The 17,377-nt window shown below is 41.5% G+C and overlaps 1 protein-coding gene across 1 annotated transcript in view; it reads left to right on the forward strand.

Annotated features, from left to right (window-relative positions):
* grm8a (glutamate receptor, metabotropic 8a) overlaps window positions 1–17,377 on the forward strand; it is a 225,958-nt gene that overhangs the window by 142,387 nt on the left and 66,194 nt on the right. The window contains 3 exon segments of the mRNA XM_063906115.1: window positions 3,319–3,454; window positions 6,248–6,402; window positions 8,975–9,112. Coding sequence (XP_063762185.1) covers window positions 3,319–3,454; window positions 6,248–6,402; window positions 8,975–9,112 — 429 coding nt within the window.

Below are 17,377 nucleotides of genomic sequence, written 5' to 3' on the forward strand. Positions count from 1 at the left end.
TGAACTGAATAATTAGCATTTCTAATTGTTGTCACATTATGATTTATTCCAGACAAATAATTATCCAGATTTTAAGCAAATTATGAGCCTGCATATTACCCAGTCTGCTCTGATTGGTTAGCTGTATGGCTCTGTTGTGATTGGTCAAATGCTTAGAGATGTCCCGCCCCTTTAGCCTATCACGTACAATCTGAGTCCAATGGAGGCGTTTCAGGCAGGGGACAGGGTGTGTTCTCCTCTGGAAGGGAACGCATGGATTTAAGCCTTTGCAGACCATTTACATGCACTACAGGAAAGGGAAAAAAACCCAAATCCTGTGTTGACTGTTGTGTTTATTCACATGCTTAAATGTGTCTGGTGTCATTAGCCACTCTGGGTATGTAACTAGCAGCAGGATTGTTATTTGTTTTTGGCCTACTGACCGATTTAACTCTGCCAGGCACTGACAATTCAGGTTTTTAATGAAGGTCTTCACCGAGATCTGTCCCAGGCTTTGTAGTTCACAGAAACACTTCTTTTCACTTCTGCGTTTTCCTCCCACTCAGAGCTTTCCACTCAGCCTGAACGGACACAAAAGCGTTGTCCTCAAAATTATCTTTGGTATTACACTTCAGACCTCTTGTCACCTGTCCCTCGTTTGCTTTCCAACTCCAGATGGCGGTGTGAAGCGAGTCCTCTCCGTGTGCCGTGTTGTGATGTCGAGTCTCTGTCTTCCAAAGCCTCCTTTTTATTGAACAACTTCTGCTTTCAACTAGACGTTCAGTGACCCATTTAAAGAAGGAAAGTTTCTCCCCACCTAACCTCACCGCTTTCCTTTCAAACGGTTCGCCATGATAACTGACGCTCGCTTTTAACGAGCTGCTTTCCTGGCACCGTCGGGTATGGGACGTGCTTTTTTTGGGGAGCGATGAAGTGAATTTGGCTGCGGCACTGACAGTCAGGTGTGTCTGAGAGTGTAAACACATACAGATATAATTCAATGTGGTTTACATCGTCTGTTCTCCATGGGGGGAAGTTATTGATGATGTGAGAGAGGCAATAAAACAAAGAATGATTTAATCACTTTCAAACCGCTCCAAGGTGAGAATGCAGACATCAGCGCTTTTGCATATTTGTGTTTACAAACCACATGCCGTATTTTGCTTTCTGTGCAAATCCAGTTGGTGATAAGTCTTGAGAAAAGTGTTTCAAAGTTCCAAATCTGTAGTGTGAAGGGTATGGATTTTGTCACCGAAGAGATTATCCTTCAGAGGCTTTTAATTTGAGGCTAATGAATGTTTGCTTTAACAGTCAGGCACGCTGGTGTGTGTGTGTGTGTGTGTGTGTGTGTGTGTTTGTTTAAGGGGAGGGATGTAGTGGAAGCGACAGACTCTACAGATGTTCAATAAATGGGCTGGAACCGGCTGGGAGGAGAGGGGACGTCATTCAATCTCAAACAGACACACACACACACACACACACACACACACACACACACACACACACACACACACACACACACACACACACACATGCAGTTAGACATATTTAAAACACACAGAAGACACGGATAAACTCAGTCAGTGTTTTTGTGCACAAGGATGAAACAAATGTGACGAGGAACATGACCAGGGTTTTGTCTAAACAGGGTAACCCTCAAACCGAAATGCAGATTTTCCTTTTAAAATGTTAAAGTGATGCCAGAAAACAATCTCTCTGTTGGTCAGAAAGGGTTTAAGGAGTCCAGAAATATGGAGATGGAGTCAGATGTCTGGTCAGGCGGCAGAGACAGCTTACGGAGGATAAATAGGGGATGGATGTCCGGTACGCGTCTGCCGGGGGGACGAGTGGCAGACAGCAGGCCGACACTGAAACTGAGATGTCTGATCCTTTCTTTTACTCTCCTTTTTTCTGGAGAGGAAGTCAAGAAACTCTGGATTTATTTGTTGTTTAAGGTGCAATATATGACTCAGCAGCTTTTAGACATGAAGACACTAATTCCGCTTCGTTCTGATGCAGGATCTTCACCGGAAAGTGGGCGGGGCTTAATTAGGTGACATTAGTCCCCTCATACTTTACTTTTTCTAGAAAGAACCCTGAAACCTGGCTATAATTAAATGTATTATGTCCACATATTTCACTTTAGGTTGGTTGAAAGCAATCATTTTGGTTTAAATAATGAGGCTCAACTTAATAGTAGCCTATTGCTTTAAACCAACCGAACACAGTCACTTAGATGGAGGCCTTTGTAGATGACACTTAATGACAACAAGTTTATTAGCAGAACAAAGCTCATGACTTGATTGACCTTGATTAGCGCAGAGCATTATGGGATGGCATTCTGTGTGTGATTGTCAGACCCCCCTCCACTTGTTTTTTTCTGATTGAACCTTGGATCGAGTGTTTGTGATGAATGCGGAGAGAGCGAAACAACAAGGTCATCAAATACCCCCTCTTCATTATCACTTACTGTGAGCTAATATCGCTGTGGCTGCTATTCCTGTCCACAATAGGAAATGAAGGGGTGTGAAGTGGCTACAGAGGATATTTCCTGACACTCGCTGTGCTCTGTGTCGTGATTTTGAATCACAATGACACCCCATTCATCTCTCAGCCCTCGCACTCTGCTTGTTCTGCTGCTGCGATCAATACCACAGTCATTTCGTTTTTGTATTTTCTTTTAAATGTTCTCTTCTCTTTCCTTTACATCATTTACCTCCTCCTCCTCCTTCCTCCTTCTCTTCATTCCTTTACACTAACCTTTCTCTACCATCCTTATGTTTGTTTTATTACCCAGCTTGGGTTTTCTCAACTTCCTTCATACCTTGTCTCATTACGCCCACGCTTAGAGTCATAATTGTTTCGGCATGAATGTTTAATAAAGCGATCTGTAATCCTCATATATTTTACATAACGTGTTCTATTGCCTGTTGCTGTTGGGATTCCGAATTCCCCACAAACCCTCGGCCTGGAGGAAGTACGTTGTGGAATTTTTCTTGGAATTTCTTGACATTTTCTGCGTTCACTTAAAAAATCTACACTGAAACATTAATGTCAACACATTCACACAACTGTATGAGGTTGGTTGAAAGCAATAATATTAAGTTGAACCCAATAACAATAACCCTATTTAAACTCAATATGTTTGCTTTCAACCAACCCAATAAGCACTTTCTTTACAAAATACATTCAATTAAAGGCAGTTTTTTAATTGCACTTATTCATGTGGAAGCTGGAGCAACTTGCATGCAGCGTTTGAAGATTTGGGAGGAATACAAAACAATACATCAATGTTTTAAGCACAGACAGCTCATGATGTCCCTCTTCTGTCTCTGTTAGGTGGTGTTTGCATCGCCCAGTCCTTAAAGATCCCGAGGGAACCTCGGACAGGCGAGTTTGACAAGATCATCAGACGCCTGCTGGAGACGTCCAACGCCCGGGCCGTCATCATGTTCGCTAATGAGGACGACATACGGTACTTGCTGCACACTTAAACAAGCGCCCCCTCTGCCACCGCTCATCATCGCTGCCGTCACTTTAACATATGGTTAAGCGACACGTCCTGTCGCATCATCGGCCTACTCTGTAATAACGATGATGGGAACATACCCACGTGCCACGTTTAGTTGAAAGCAATGAACTGACTTCCTGTAAGACAGCACTGATTTGTGTCATTCTCCTTAATGCGATACCAAGGGGATTCTTTTAAACCTGGCATAAATGGCACACATTTGGCAGTCAAAGGTCACCGGGACCTCATAGTACATGTTTTTGGTTATACCTTAAAGCAGGGGGGTCCAAACTACGGCCTCGGGGCACTCTGCGGCCCTTTGTCCATTTGTAATTGGCCCTCAGCAAATTCAAAAAGCATATGTATATATCCAAACATATATTAAACAGTATTATCCATGTGTTAATGAGCCCACTTTTCAAATAAAGTCAGTCTTTCACAGTTGATAAAGTGTTCGTGTTCTCTTAGTTGATCAACAAAAAGCCCCAAAACGTATTTGCATAACCATCTTGAAATAGACCCTTCATATTTCCCCTTATAATTAGCAATCTGAGGCGTCTCTCGTTTTAAGGAATGAGATGCAAAACTTTTCATAAGTAAATAAATGAAACCCTACGGAGAGCTGCGATGTGTAGGCTGTTTTATTCTTAAAGCACATTCAATGATTCAAGAATAATTTACCAACATTTGACTGATTTTGTTAACTTTAAACTTAAATTATGAGGCAAAATACCTCTAGTTAGGGGCCCAGACCTTCGTTTGTTTTTTTCAGTATGTGGCCCTCAGTGAAAATGTGTGGACACCAGAGATGGGAGTAAGTCACACATATGCAAGTCTCAAGCAAGTCTCAAGTCTTAACCTTCAAGTCTCAAGCAAGTCCCAAGTCATTTTTGTGAGAGTCGAGTCAAGTCAAGTCATAGCTTAGGTCAAGCAAGTCACAAGTCAAGTCATAGAAATATAATAAGCTGGAAGACAACCGTCTTAAAACTTTAAGAGACTGCAGCCTAAGTTTTATGTAGCCCTCATTTGCACAAAAGGGCTAACAAATAGAGGAAGGGGATATAAGGCTAAAGAATAATTATAAATACTCACTAGGACCAGCAGGATCAGAATGACTAGAAACGACTACAGGGCCTGGTGTACCAAACAATAATTACCAGACACAGTACTCAACACAGTAGTTTATCTTGGGAACAGCAGCACACCACTTCCTTTTATTTACAACCATTTTTTCAATATGTTGCAAAAGACAGTCCTTTTTTTTAATGTGTTGCAAAAGACAGAAGACAAAGAAGTGCAAGAAGGAATGAACTTGAACAAATACAACTTCTATGTCCACTACTCCTTCAAAAAGGCCTCACTCTCTCTCTGCTGTGGATGATTAAAGCTGTAGGTATTGCTTGGAGTTCTTGAAGTCATAAACTGCGATATCATTGTTATTGGTGTCAAATGTGTCCTTAGTAGTGATGTACTCTTCAAATCTAGACAGAGGGGAGAAGTGCAAAAAAACTCCTTTTAGCTCATGTTTTCATTGCATAATATTCCATTAATAAATACCATACGGAAATGAAATGGAGACACTTCTATGTTATATACTAGGCTACGATTTACTCTTGAAAGTGGCCCATTTCTCATTTATGTCATACATCTCTCATATATCATATACTTATACCTACATTTACAGTAATAGGGTTTGTGCATGTTGTTTGGCTGTTATACTTTATATATGATTTAACAAAAAGCAGCTAGCGCTAACAAGCTAACAGCTACATTGATGTGGTAGACTTTGGACTAGCAACTAGCGCTAGCTAGGCCTGATCTGCCAAGTGAATCAATCTGGCAATTTCAGATAAACTGCCGTATTTCAGTCAAATTGTCTGTTATTTGATAGGCGGGATCAATGTGAAACTAAGTCAACATGATTAAAACTTAATGTGATGCAAACAGTAAGCTCTTGTCACGTTTGACTGATGGAGATGGGATGTTAGCTGCCAGCTAACGTTAGATTAACAATAATGTGAAATTAGCTAGAGACATTACTTACTTTTCTTTGTGTAGTACTCTTCTTTGCGCTACACACCTTGCACACGGCGAATCGTTTCTTTAGTTGAGTTGAATAGTCTTTAAATCCAAATGTTATGATTTTGGGAACACTGGCTGCAGTAGCAGCAGAACTGGTAGCACCTTCCATCTTCCAAACCCCGACCGCTCTACTGTAGATGGCGGGCGCATCACCTAGTAGAGATTACTGGTTGCCAGGTTCGCCCACATACAACAGGAAACATCCAATCGAAAATATTTTTTATTATTATTATTCACCAATTAACCAAGACAGCAATGACTTGTCGAGTCATTGCATGCAAGTCTAAGTCAAGTCTCAAGTCATGAGTATCAAGTCCAAGTCAAGTCAAGTCTTTTCTCACTGTTGATCAAGCAAGTCACAAGTCCTCAATCTGGCGACTTAAGTCTGACTCGAGTCAAGTCACTAGACTCGAGTCCCCCATCTCTGGTGGACACCCCTGCCTTTAAAGTATATGAAGTATATAATTATCTCCGAGGTCCTTACTTCAGCCCGTACACCAAAGTGTAATATTAGCATCAAATCTTTAAACCAATGAGAAGCGAGAGCAACACATCTGGGTACGTTACGCAAGGCCACGCCCCTTTTTTGGATGAAAACACTCGCTGTCATTTGACAGGCGGTAAATACAGATTTGTTCTTCTGAGCTACATCCCTTTAATTCCCTTCTCCAACAGACGCATTCTGGACGCCGCTAAAAGGAACAACCAAACGGGTCACTTCCTGTGGGTGGGCTCTGACAGCTGGGGGGCCAAAATCTCACCTGTGGAGGGCCAGGAGGGAGTGGCCGAGGGAGCCATCACCATTCTCCCCAAACGAGCATCCGTGGACGGTAAGATTACCTGTAGAGACAACTTGAAGGGGCGATATCTTGGAAACCTTCCCCACACCCTGGCTGTTTGACATACTGAGAAGCTGATGGTGTGTGTGTGTGTGTGTGTATGTGGGTGTGTGGGTCAAGTGTAATAGATCAAATTAAGGGGACAGGTAGACCAAACAGAAAGTAAAATATTCTCGTGTTTCCTCACTCTTGATCCCAGCAGATAACAAGTTTTCTGCCATTAGGCCAGGGGAGGATATCCTCATTTGCTCCCCTGTCAGAGCTCCCTTGATTGGTAATTGACTCCTGGAGGGGACACAAAAGTGACAAGAAATAAACAGAAAGTGAGAGTATGTAGAGGTTTTAAATGAATCAAAGTCGGCATTTGCTGGGCGACATGAGGGAACACGCTGCGGGATCTTTGGAATTGACGGAGGAGTTGTGATAAATGAACCAGTGTATGAGTTTCCAGTTCCTTCTTTCAATCTGATGCCATATAATCCAATAACCAAGCAATGGATTTGACCTTGGTGCAGATTAAAGGGCTCACTTTTTGTGGACAGACTCAGAGAGGTGTTGATTCAGCTCTCAGAAATAATGAGATTTGTCCACAACTACATCCATGAGGTGGATGTTCTTTCACTTTTAGAAATCCACAACAATACCAGGGCAACAACCAATGGAAATATCCCAAAACTAAGGTCATTTTGTTCTTTAATTTTAACATTTAACCTTCTACCAGTTGGGTTTACTGTAAATTAGACTTCAATCAGTGCTTATTCAATACAGACCTTTTCATTTAGCTAGTGTTTTTTACCTGTTGGAAAGGAAAACATCATAACCATTATCATCTATTTCAATATGAAGCTATAGCTAAGGGATGGATACGTTAGCTTAGCACACATCATGGAAATTGGGGGTAACAGCTGGCCTCTTAGAAAACATTCATCACTGAAAGTGGCTCAAGAAAGGGTTTGCCATGACTCTGTGTAAAACACTGTTCGATATTCACGTGAAAACAAGATATGAATTTATCAAGTTTCTGGTCGTTTCAAAAGCTAAGCTAACCATCCTCTGGCTCTAGCTTCATATATAGTTTGTGGCAAATCACAGAGAAGAATAATGATCTTCACATCCAACTCCGTTAGAAAGCATTTTCAAAATCAGGGCTCTATTACTTTATTCAAATGACCCTAAATGCCCCAGTAAGAGTGTCCCAAAAAAACACTAGCCTAAAAAGTGGTGATAATTCCCTTGCCTCTGATTAAATGGACCTACATTCATTCGTGTTGCATTGCCATCATAGGCGTCATTTATACTGGGGACACTGGGGACATGTCCTGACCACTTCTAGAAAGGGCCAATTTTTGTCCAAACCACTTTGCGTTGGGATGTATTGTTAAAAAAATGTCTGAAAATGGCGTGCACAAAGAAATGCACTCTTTAAAATTGCACGTTTCATATGCACAAGTGAACATATACAATCCCTTTTGGTTGTATTTCTGGTGACCCAAGTGCGCTACTTTGGACCTGCGACACTTTTAATACAAGTCATTATTGAATAGAGAATTGTAAAGCAATGGTTGCTCCCACTTTGCAGCAGCGTAGCATAGTTACTGTAAAGTATTGTAAGCATTTGTACAGCTGTATTGTTTTTTATGTCTGTGTGTGACGGCCACAAATGCTTAGATTTTTATTAGCATCAAATCTTTTAATCTTTGGGTCGCATATGAGCTACCTGTTGGGCAGCACCGTGATCGAGCCAGCCAGCAGTCTGAGCAGCAGTGGAGCTGTCCAGGTTCACACAGGACCAATTTCCCTGACAGCGGAGGAGGTGAATCAGGGCGGCTCCTGTCACCTTTTCGCAGCCGGTCCCGCATACACAGGCTGTCCAAGTCCTTCTGAGAGTCCCCGCTGATTTAGCCATTCTCCATGCTTTGCTTCACGTGCCCTGAACTACTGAGGTCCCGGCGGTGTTGCTAATGACTCTTTCTTTTTATTAGTGAATGCTTCTCTGCAGTCTATTGGCATACCTGAGCTCTACAGGGTTATGAAGCGACAGAGGAAGTCTTTTGAAAATCTCCTCACATTAATTGTAGTATGGACTAAGTAGAACAAGTATTTGGACAGTTTCTGTCTTCCTCATTCCCCTTTTCTTTCACCTATCTCTTTATCTCGGCCTGCCAGCCCCTGACAGGTATTTCCATTCCTGTGAGAGAGAAATATGTTCCCCCCTGTTTCTCTGCTGCTCTCTGCTTATTAAATTGGACAAGTAGCCAGCGTAGAGTGTGAAGACTCGGTCTAATCTGTTTGCTCTGCTCGTCTTGTTTGATAGCAGCTCCTATACTTCACGTCTCTGCGGCTATGGCTTCTCAGTCAAACTTAAGATTCATAACATATGCCTTTGTGAGTCAAAATGCATTACACCGCCAGGAACATCATGCTTTTCTTTCTGCCAGTCAGGCTGAGCGGCGCTCCTCACATTATACAGTTAAACGCGATCGTGCCTCTCAGGTAATATGTATTTGTTATTGAAACCGCTCTTTGTTCTCTTTCTCTAACTGTGTCTATCTTCTGGTTACAGCGTTTGACCGGTACTTCCGTAGCCGCTCGCTGTCCAACAACAGGAGAAATGTTTGGTTTGCTGAATTCTGGGAGGAGAATTTCAACTGTAAGCTGGGGATGCACGGTAAACGGCCTGGCAGCCTGAAGAAATGCACAGGTAGGACGCTTACATTCTGAGTTGCTTTCCACCATTCGCTCCCACCATTTGAAAACAAAACACCTTACAATTCCAATTATCTGCAACTCTATTCAGGATATTGCAGAAAAACTGACATTTTGCTTTGAAACATGCACCGTACGTAGCAATACTGAGGAAATGTAGCAAAGCCAACTTTCTAAGGGGACCGTACCAACACACACATCATTGTATAATACCGAGTGAATTCATCTGAAATGTTTTCCCACTCTAGCAGGAAACTCTTTTTCTTCAGGGTCAGATTCAGGATCGTATTCATAATGTTGTTGGAGCGCTGTGTTTGTGTGGGCAGACATCTTTTCCTCTTCTCCTCGCGTATTCATTACCATGGTAATACAATGCTAGGGCCAGAGAGACGGAGAGTCTAAAACACTTTGCAGAGGTGTTCTGAGAAACAAGTTCAAATTCTGAGATTAAAGACAGAAATAATAGAGAAAAGTCAGAATAACGAGATTCAAATGCAACAATTCTCGGAAAAAAAGTAAGAATTCTGAGATTAAATTTTGAATTTTAAGAGAAAAGTAAAAATTCTGAGATGAAAGTCAGATTTCTGAGAAAAAAAGCAAGAATTTTTTTGGCTATTCTTTGAAAAATTCTGAAAAAAAGTCTGAATTTTGACTTTAATCTCTGAATTCTTAGAAAGAAAAATTTGGATTTGTTTCTCAAAATTCAGAATATACTAAAACCCAAAAATGGTGTGTCTGACCCCCAAAAAACCTGGCCCTTGACACCAATCATCATCTTTCATATGATTGAAGTCACCAGAGGAACTACTTTTTCTGGTTGTTCCAATTAGTCCATCCCATAAACCTCTGTGCAGAATAACCACATCACTGAGCGTCTGAGGCTTCATCGGAGCATCCTGGCTGCAGAGATTTGTCAACAGGGACGAGCGTGGAGGTTTAATTAGTGCATATGTACAGTATGTAGAGCGCCCTGCTGGCTCTAATAAGTACCCTTAGAGCCAGATCACCCTCCCTTTAGGCTCCGAGGAGAAATACAGCTCATTGTTTGTGTTTCGCTGAAAGGGAAATGAAATAATTGTTGCAGTGTGTGATTGTAAATACAGTAATTTTGTCTCCTGTGTGCGTGTGTGTGTGTGTGTGTGTGTGTGTGTGTGTGTTATCTAGACAGGGCAGTGTGTGCATCTCCCCAGTTTCTACAGCTGTCTAAAGGATGTGATATTTACAGCAGGGTCCGTGACACTAACTTAACATCGCCTGTACTCCCATGAACATGCTCTGGTTCTGGTTCCGTATGACCTCATGCTGCGGTGATTGAGACTCTATGTTTGTGTGTGTGTATCGCAGTCACTACTCCCCGGCTGACACCCAACGTCGGTTCACGTAATTAGGTTTGTAAGGGGCCCTGACTCCCATTGACCGTCTATTACAGCCGTGGCATCTGTGTTTGTGGGCGTGTATGTGTCGGAGCCCTGTAGCGGGGCGACAGGGTCCATTAATTCCAAGTGCTGGGGTTCGCGACCTCCAAATCATCAACGCGAAAGCCAATCAGCAGCCTGCTGCTCAAGGTCGCCGTGTTGACACAGCTGATGGGAGGATGTGGAAATGGTTGTGATTATTGCATGTGATTGGGCCGAGAGTGAGAGAAAAGGAGGAGGAGAGTTAGTGGCGACCAGTGAAAATGACAGGAAGCTACGTTTGGATGCACAGAATAGAAACACAGATAAACTAGAACATTCAGAAACATTTTGACAGTGTGACTGAAGCTTGGGTGCGCACCCCGATGCTCACTTTGAAATAGTTGACTTGTTGATTTAAAACAAGTGTGATGTGAAGAAATTGAAGAAATTGTCGGAAATTCTAAAAAGTTGAAATTGTAAATCTCATATATGAGCTATCGTCCCTCTGTTTTTAGATAATAATAGTTGGAGTATAACAGGACTTAGAGGAGTTGGAATAATGAGCAAATAGTGGGGCATTTTTGAAAAGTAGAAATAAAAACAAATGCAGATTTTTTTTTTAAACGATCAGTTTGAAAATGTAGAAATTCAAAAAATATCGACAAATACTAAAATTTGAAGTGGAGAGCTGAGCAGATTTTAAGAAGTAAAACCATCAACAGATTCTTGTTCCTTTTCATTATCTTTGCTCCTATTGACTTTTTATAACGTGTTTATGCTGCACTATTTGTTAACGCTCTTAATGTCTTTAAAGCACTTTGAATTGCCTTGTGTTGAAAGGTGCTGTATAAATAAACCTTGCCTTGCCTTGATAGCCCTGAACAACTCTCTGAATATTTCGGATGCTTCACTTATTATAGTTTTATAGTTTTCATCACGCCTTGAAAGCATAACTCAATTCTCTGCTTTGAAAAAATACTTCAGTTTGTGGCAAAAGGTGAAATGTTAATATTTGTACTCTGCTATAGTTAGCTTATCATCAGTGGCCGTGCAAAAGTGCTCTGTTGGAATCAGTTGCCTGGATTTGGAGTCAGAAATTGGACTCCAGATGTCAAACACGTTTTCTGTCCTGTCTTATAATTGGGTGCAATTGTTTGTTTTCCTCTGAATGAGTGCATCATGGTTTCATCACTCAGTCCTTAGGCAGAGCTCTCCTTCGCTACAGAGCTAATGCATCTCCTCAAAAAATCAGAGCTCTTCTGACATAAAGCGGATACATATGGAAATACACCCGATAATGTGTGCAATATGGGCACATTAAGATCTTTAAATGGTCATCACAGCCGCTTTCAGCCGTGCCAAAATCTGTTTTCCAGGCAAATAATGTAATTTAAACGATTTATCTACAAAACATGACATCGACTTTCATCTGTCGTCTTTCATAAATACAATGGTAAGCACAAAAAGAAGTCTAAAACTCCCAGAGTGCAGTGATTTCTTTTCAGTTTTACTCAAGCATGGCTGATACTCTCGTAAGCACATCAGCCAGTACAACCGGGGTAAAAAAAACAAACCTGTTCTGGTGGATGTGTGCTGTCAGGTAAATCTGACGCCTGAGGGTAAGCAAACTGAAGCAGACACCAGATCATAGATAGGCCTGCACACACACTGACATGCTCACACCCTCTCTAACATGCTCAGTGGCTGCCGATACAATCACGAACAAGCTCCGTTAATTAATGTGATACTCTGACACCTGATCCTCAAGCCCCGCTGGCCCTGTTTTTATAAACACACACACACACACACACACACACACACACACACACACACACACACACACACACACACACACACACACACACACACACACACACACACACACACACACACACACACACACACACACACCGTATCTCTAATTGATACACTAACCTGAACTGTGACTCAGACTTTTAAGTGAAGTTAGATATACATTTGAAACTGTATTCACTTAAAGACATGATTTCACTTTAAAGAGGCCCTGTCATTTTTTTGGGGGGGGGGGTCCCTTTCCTGTAGAGTGTTGTATAGGTTTTAGTGCATGTAAATGGTCTGCTAATGCTAAAATCTCAAAATTCCCTCCTTTTTTACAAATATTTGTTGGCCTCCCGGCACAATAAACAACTTCAAAATGTTTCCTGCAGCTTACAGCAGTTAGTGTTTGCATGGAGAGGGTAATATTGAAAAGAAAATGTGATTGGTCGAACGTACATATGCATTTCTATCAAACTTGTATAGTGCAACGTGGATTTCTTTCAAGAACTTTGCATAACTTATTGAAACATCATTTTTTAAATGACTTTTTTTTTGATTGACACCTTTTAAAATGGCCCTCTTGTGCTGCTTAACACATTGCACGTGACAGGATAAGGGGCGGGACATCTCTAAGCGGTTGACCAATCACAACAGAGCCGGCCAGCTAACCAATCAGATCAGACTGGGCCCTGGTTTCAGACGGAGGGTGAAAAAGGACATTAAAGCATGGAGACATGTCCCAGTAGAGACACAAATATGATCCTGACAATAAGCAGAACATGTCCTCTATTAATAGACTCCACATGTTAGGCGGCAGTGATTGTGACAAGAAGCCGTAAGCCTCAGGTACACACAGAGGAATTAAAGTGCAGGCAGGAAACACGGTTCCTACTCTGTTAGCTGATGTTTTTTTTCCTCCTGTTGTGACTTGTGTCGCTCTCGAGGGGATTATAGAATTTCTTCCTTTTTGGTTCACTGTCAATCTCAATTGAATTTTCTCTCCGTGAGACTTTATCGCTCTGCCTTTTCTTACTATTCATTCGTTACTGCTCCCTGTTTAGGACACTTTTTAACAAAGCACTGCATCAGATCTCAATATTCTTCTTACCTGCATCCCCTAATCCTCTTCCTTAAGAAGGTATAGGGGGGAAATAAAGGTATTTTAGTAACTACTGAGGCCTTTTCATCACTGAATAATTACACGGCGGGGTCAAATCCATCTCTAATAAAGGTCTCTGGGGTGCAGTCTCACATGTTCTCATTTCTTTTGATTTGTACACATGGCTTCGAAAAGTAATCTGCCGCATGATTTTGTTATATTTCCCTGCAAATGTGACAAATACAGGCTAGAATAAGCAGCCCTTTCACGTCAGAGCCTGCACTTCTATATTAACGACGGGCTAGCTTTCTTAGGAAGTGCAATTTGTAGAGCTATTTGTAATAATGTATATTTAATGCGGCTGTATACTCCTGCTTATTATGGAAGAGTTTAGTGTTGCATGCTGTGTTTACCCGCTCCAATAACTCAGTCAGAGTTCCTTTCACCCTACTTAAAAGTGCAAATACAGACAGTGAACAGCCAAGCAAGCAATACAGAATCCCATTATTTTGGAGTACAAATAATTTAAGATTAATTTTGTACACAGTAAAATAACTAACGGTTCTCTGATTACGTCTTGAAGGGAAGGGAATACATGTCAGGATTTGGAAAGAATGCCGACCCAAGAGTCTTCCAAAAACCGGGAAGGTGAATATAAGGGTATAAACAAAAGGCATGCTTTCATTAAATTAAAATCCTGTATGACACAAAAGAGGAAGGAGCAGGCGAGGTTGAACAAAAGGAAAAGTACAAACAAAACTAGAACAAACCGGGGACACTATTTTTGTAAATAAAAGGGGAAACCAAAGACAGATCCTGACGTGACAAAATAGAACATGGACAACTAATACAGATCATACCAATACTGGGTACCACTTTACAATAAGTCTACCCTTATAAAAGGTTTACGAATAGTTTGTAATTCATTTATTAATCAGGTTGTGAACTCTTTATAAATCATTAATAAGCTTTTATAAGACGAGAGATAAACAGGGGGACTGTGACCGGTTGCTTGCCAAATAGTGAGCCCACATTTAACTGTACTTTAAGCCTTATATTGGCTACTTAGCTTAAAGTGGGGTGGGGGGTGGGGGGGAATCAACTCAGTGAACACCAGATACCAAGGATGCTGGCTGCAAAGGAAGGAAGCTAGGTAGCCAATGTAAGGCTTAGTCATCTTGCCAAATAGTGAGCCTGTGTCGATGTATGGAAACTACTGGTTTATAAATGGTTCTTAATGGTTAATAAAGTGTTTACAACTTAATTATAAACCCTTAATGAATCCTTTATAAGGGTAGTGTTATTGTAAAGTGTATTTGCATCCTGATCATGTAATCTGATACTCCCCAAGCCTGATCACATCACATCTCTTTTCCTCACCACAATGTGGGCTAAAATAAAGGAAACATCGACATAACAAGAAAAAGTATGAGGCATATTCTACAATAAGCTGAGGAGATAAAATCTATCATCCAGTTGAAAGCCTTACAGGATGTGTGAAAAGACGTTTAACTCTGTAAGAGAAAATCCTCTCCTAATAGTCGGCGCTGTCTGCTGTACTTTCCCTGATTAGCAAGATTAGCATGAGTTTAAATCCTGTTGCATCTGCCTAATGAATGCTACGCTGTCACTTCCATTCTACACAATGAGCACCACACACATCAAGCGTTACATATCCTTTAATTTACCATCAAATGTTAAAACATTGCCGAGCGATGTTAATGGGTACATTATCTTCTAAACGCTACGAGGCGATAGCTTGATGCCCTTAGCCTTTGGAGCACGACGTTGCTTTGCTTGGTTAAAAAAAACAAACAAACACGCTTTTGAAGATGCAAAGTCTGCATCCTACACTTGTGATGTGATCCGTGTGTGTGAGATGCACGCTGCACTTCCTCGGAGTTAATTAGATCCCGACTTAGCTCGGCATGCACACGTTTACCCTCGTGCGCAAACACATGTTCGCCGGCTGCAAATAGAGCTTATCCTAACGAGGTCGATGGGGAAGGAGAGTTATTAGGCTCGCAGGCTGGGTAAACTGTTGCCTCCCCTGTGAAGAAGGCCTCGGGGCCGAGCCGACTGAAGGATGGAGACAAACACAGATGGAGAGCTTGATGAACAATTAGAGACAGACAGGTGGAGGTAGACAGATTGCTGGCTGTGAGACAGATACGGAAACAGACAGACAGACAGACAGACAGACAGACAGACAGACAGACAGACAGACGGCTGATGAGACTTTGCTGCAAGTTAGATGAAGTTTCTTCCATCTGCAGAGAAATTACCCTTTTCCGTCTTCTTTTGAGAACATCTAACGGTGTGTGTGTGTGTGTGTGTGTGTGTGTGTGTGTGTCTGTGTCTGTGTGTCTGTGTGTGTGATTGCTTTGATGCCTAGTATCATGCCTGTAATGTGTGCCTGGATTGCTATAGAGAAAATGGTACGCTTGTAGCAGGATTGTTTTTTCCATCATAACTAGAACTGTGTTTAACGGTAAAAGTGCCACGCTACTGATCTAACGCACGCACACACGCACACACACACACACACACACACACACACATACACACATGCACACACACACACACACGCACACACACAGTAATCCATCTTCAGCAGGTTCAGGGGACCCACTGTTCGGTGACTCCTGTCACTGATACACACCCAAAGGCAGACCTGCTTATGCCGACACAAAATGACTTGCGCAAACAGATTAAAACAGCATTAACTAACGGCTGAATCAGCACTCAATGAAATAAAAGCAGAGTCCATCAGGGTTTCTGCTGTGGCTCCATCAGTCCTGTAAGATTTCAGAGAGAAAAACCGGTCGAATGATGTTGTTTATGGAGCTTGTGGAAACAAGAGAGCAAAAGGCAGATTATATAAAGAATGGCTTCATGAAAACATGTGGATTCAAATGAATATTTAGAGTGTTTTAATCATGGTTTGCTGCTGCTGCCGAAATATAAAAAATCTAGAATTAAAAACTGCTCTTTCCCTGAATGTGGCACTGCACAATCAAGCTACAAAATAAATGTTCCTTGAAGTGGTTTTAATCATTTTTCTTAATGGAAAAAGTTGCACTATAAATGAACAAGCATTAGCAATTTATTTATAAATTATTAGATATTTTCTTACTTTTACAATTTACATTACGTTATATAGTTTTGCAACTATTCCAAGTGGAAAAGCCCCAAGAAAGTTTATAAGATTTAGCAACAATAGCTCCAAAAGTTATTAAATCTAGCCAAAAATGTCCCAATTTGGGAGCAATAAAGTCAATCTTATCTTATTTTTTTTTAATTGCCAAGTCGGTAACACTGACAGCCCTTCAGGTCTCGCTCCAAAGACAATTCCCCCAAATAATCGTGATATATTTAAACATATCCCAATGAACTTATCATTCAAATACGAGCTCAAACAGGGCTTCTGTACTCACGAATAGTTAGCAACTTGAGGACTTTGTGTGGCAATGAACACACATATTTCAGTGATTGAGGTTTGTCCCTCCAAAATGAGTCTCTAAGTACAAACACCTAGCAGGATTTTATTATTACTGGTCTGATAGGACCCTCTTCCATCCCCAGAACTATGAAAATAAGACCAAGAAAGTAAAGATGGATTGTCCTTTCTCACATGCCGATGCAGTACAGGAGACGGTGCTTAAAGGGCTGACGACTTCTGTGTGTAATCACTTTTAAACGATCCAATACGACTGTCCTGCAGCCAGATGTTTCACTGCTGTTGCTTCCTTGTTTCTTGTCCCCAATCTCTTGAAATGTAAGGATTCAATTTGAGAATGTTTATACCGTCAGCAGATGTGTTTATGTCTCTGTCACTGATGGGCTGCTGCAGGTCGGTGGGAACAAGTGTTGCTTTACTGATGTGATTTTACGCTCGGTCTTCCTCTTCAGCAATACCTATTTTCCCCGCCGCACACTCCCCCACACCACCGCTCTTCCTCTGTTG

Source organism: Eleginops maclovinus, chromosome 17 (assembly GCF_036324505.1).
Source record: "Eleginops maclovinus isolate JMC-PN-2008 ecotype Puerto Natales chromosome 17, JC_Emac_rtc_rv5, whole genome shotgun sequence".
In the NCBI taxonomy this organism is placed as follows: Eukaryota; Metazoa; Chordata; class Actinopteri; order Perciformes; family Eleginopidae; genus Eleginops; species Eleginops maclovinus.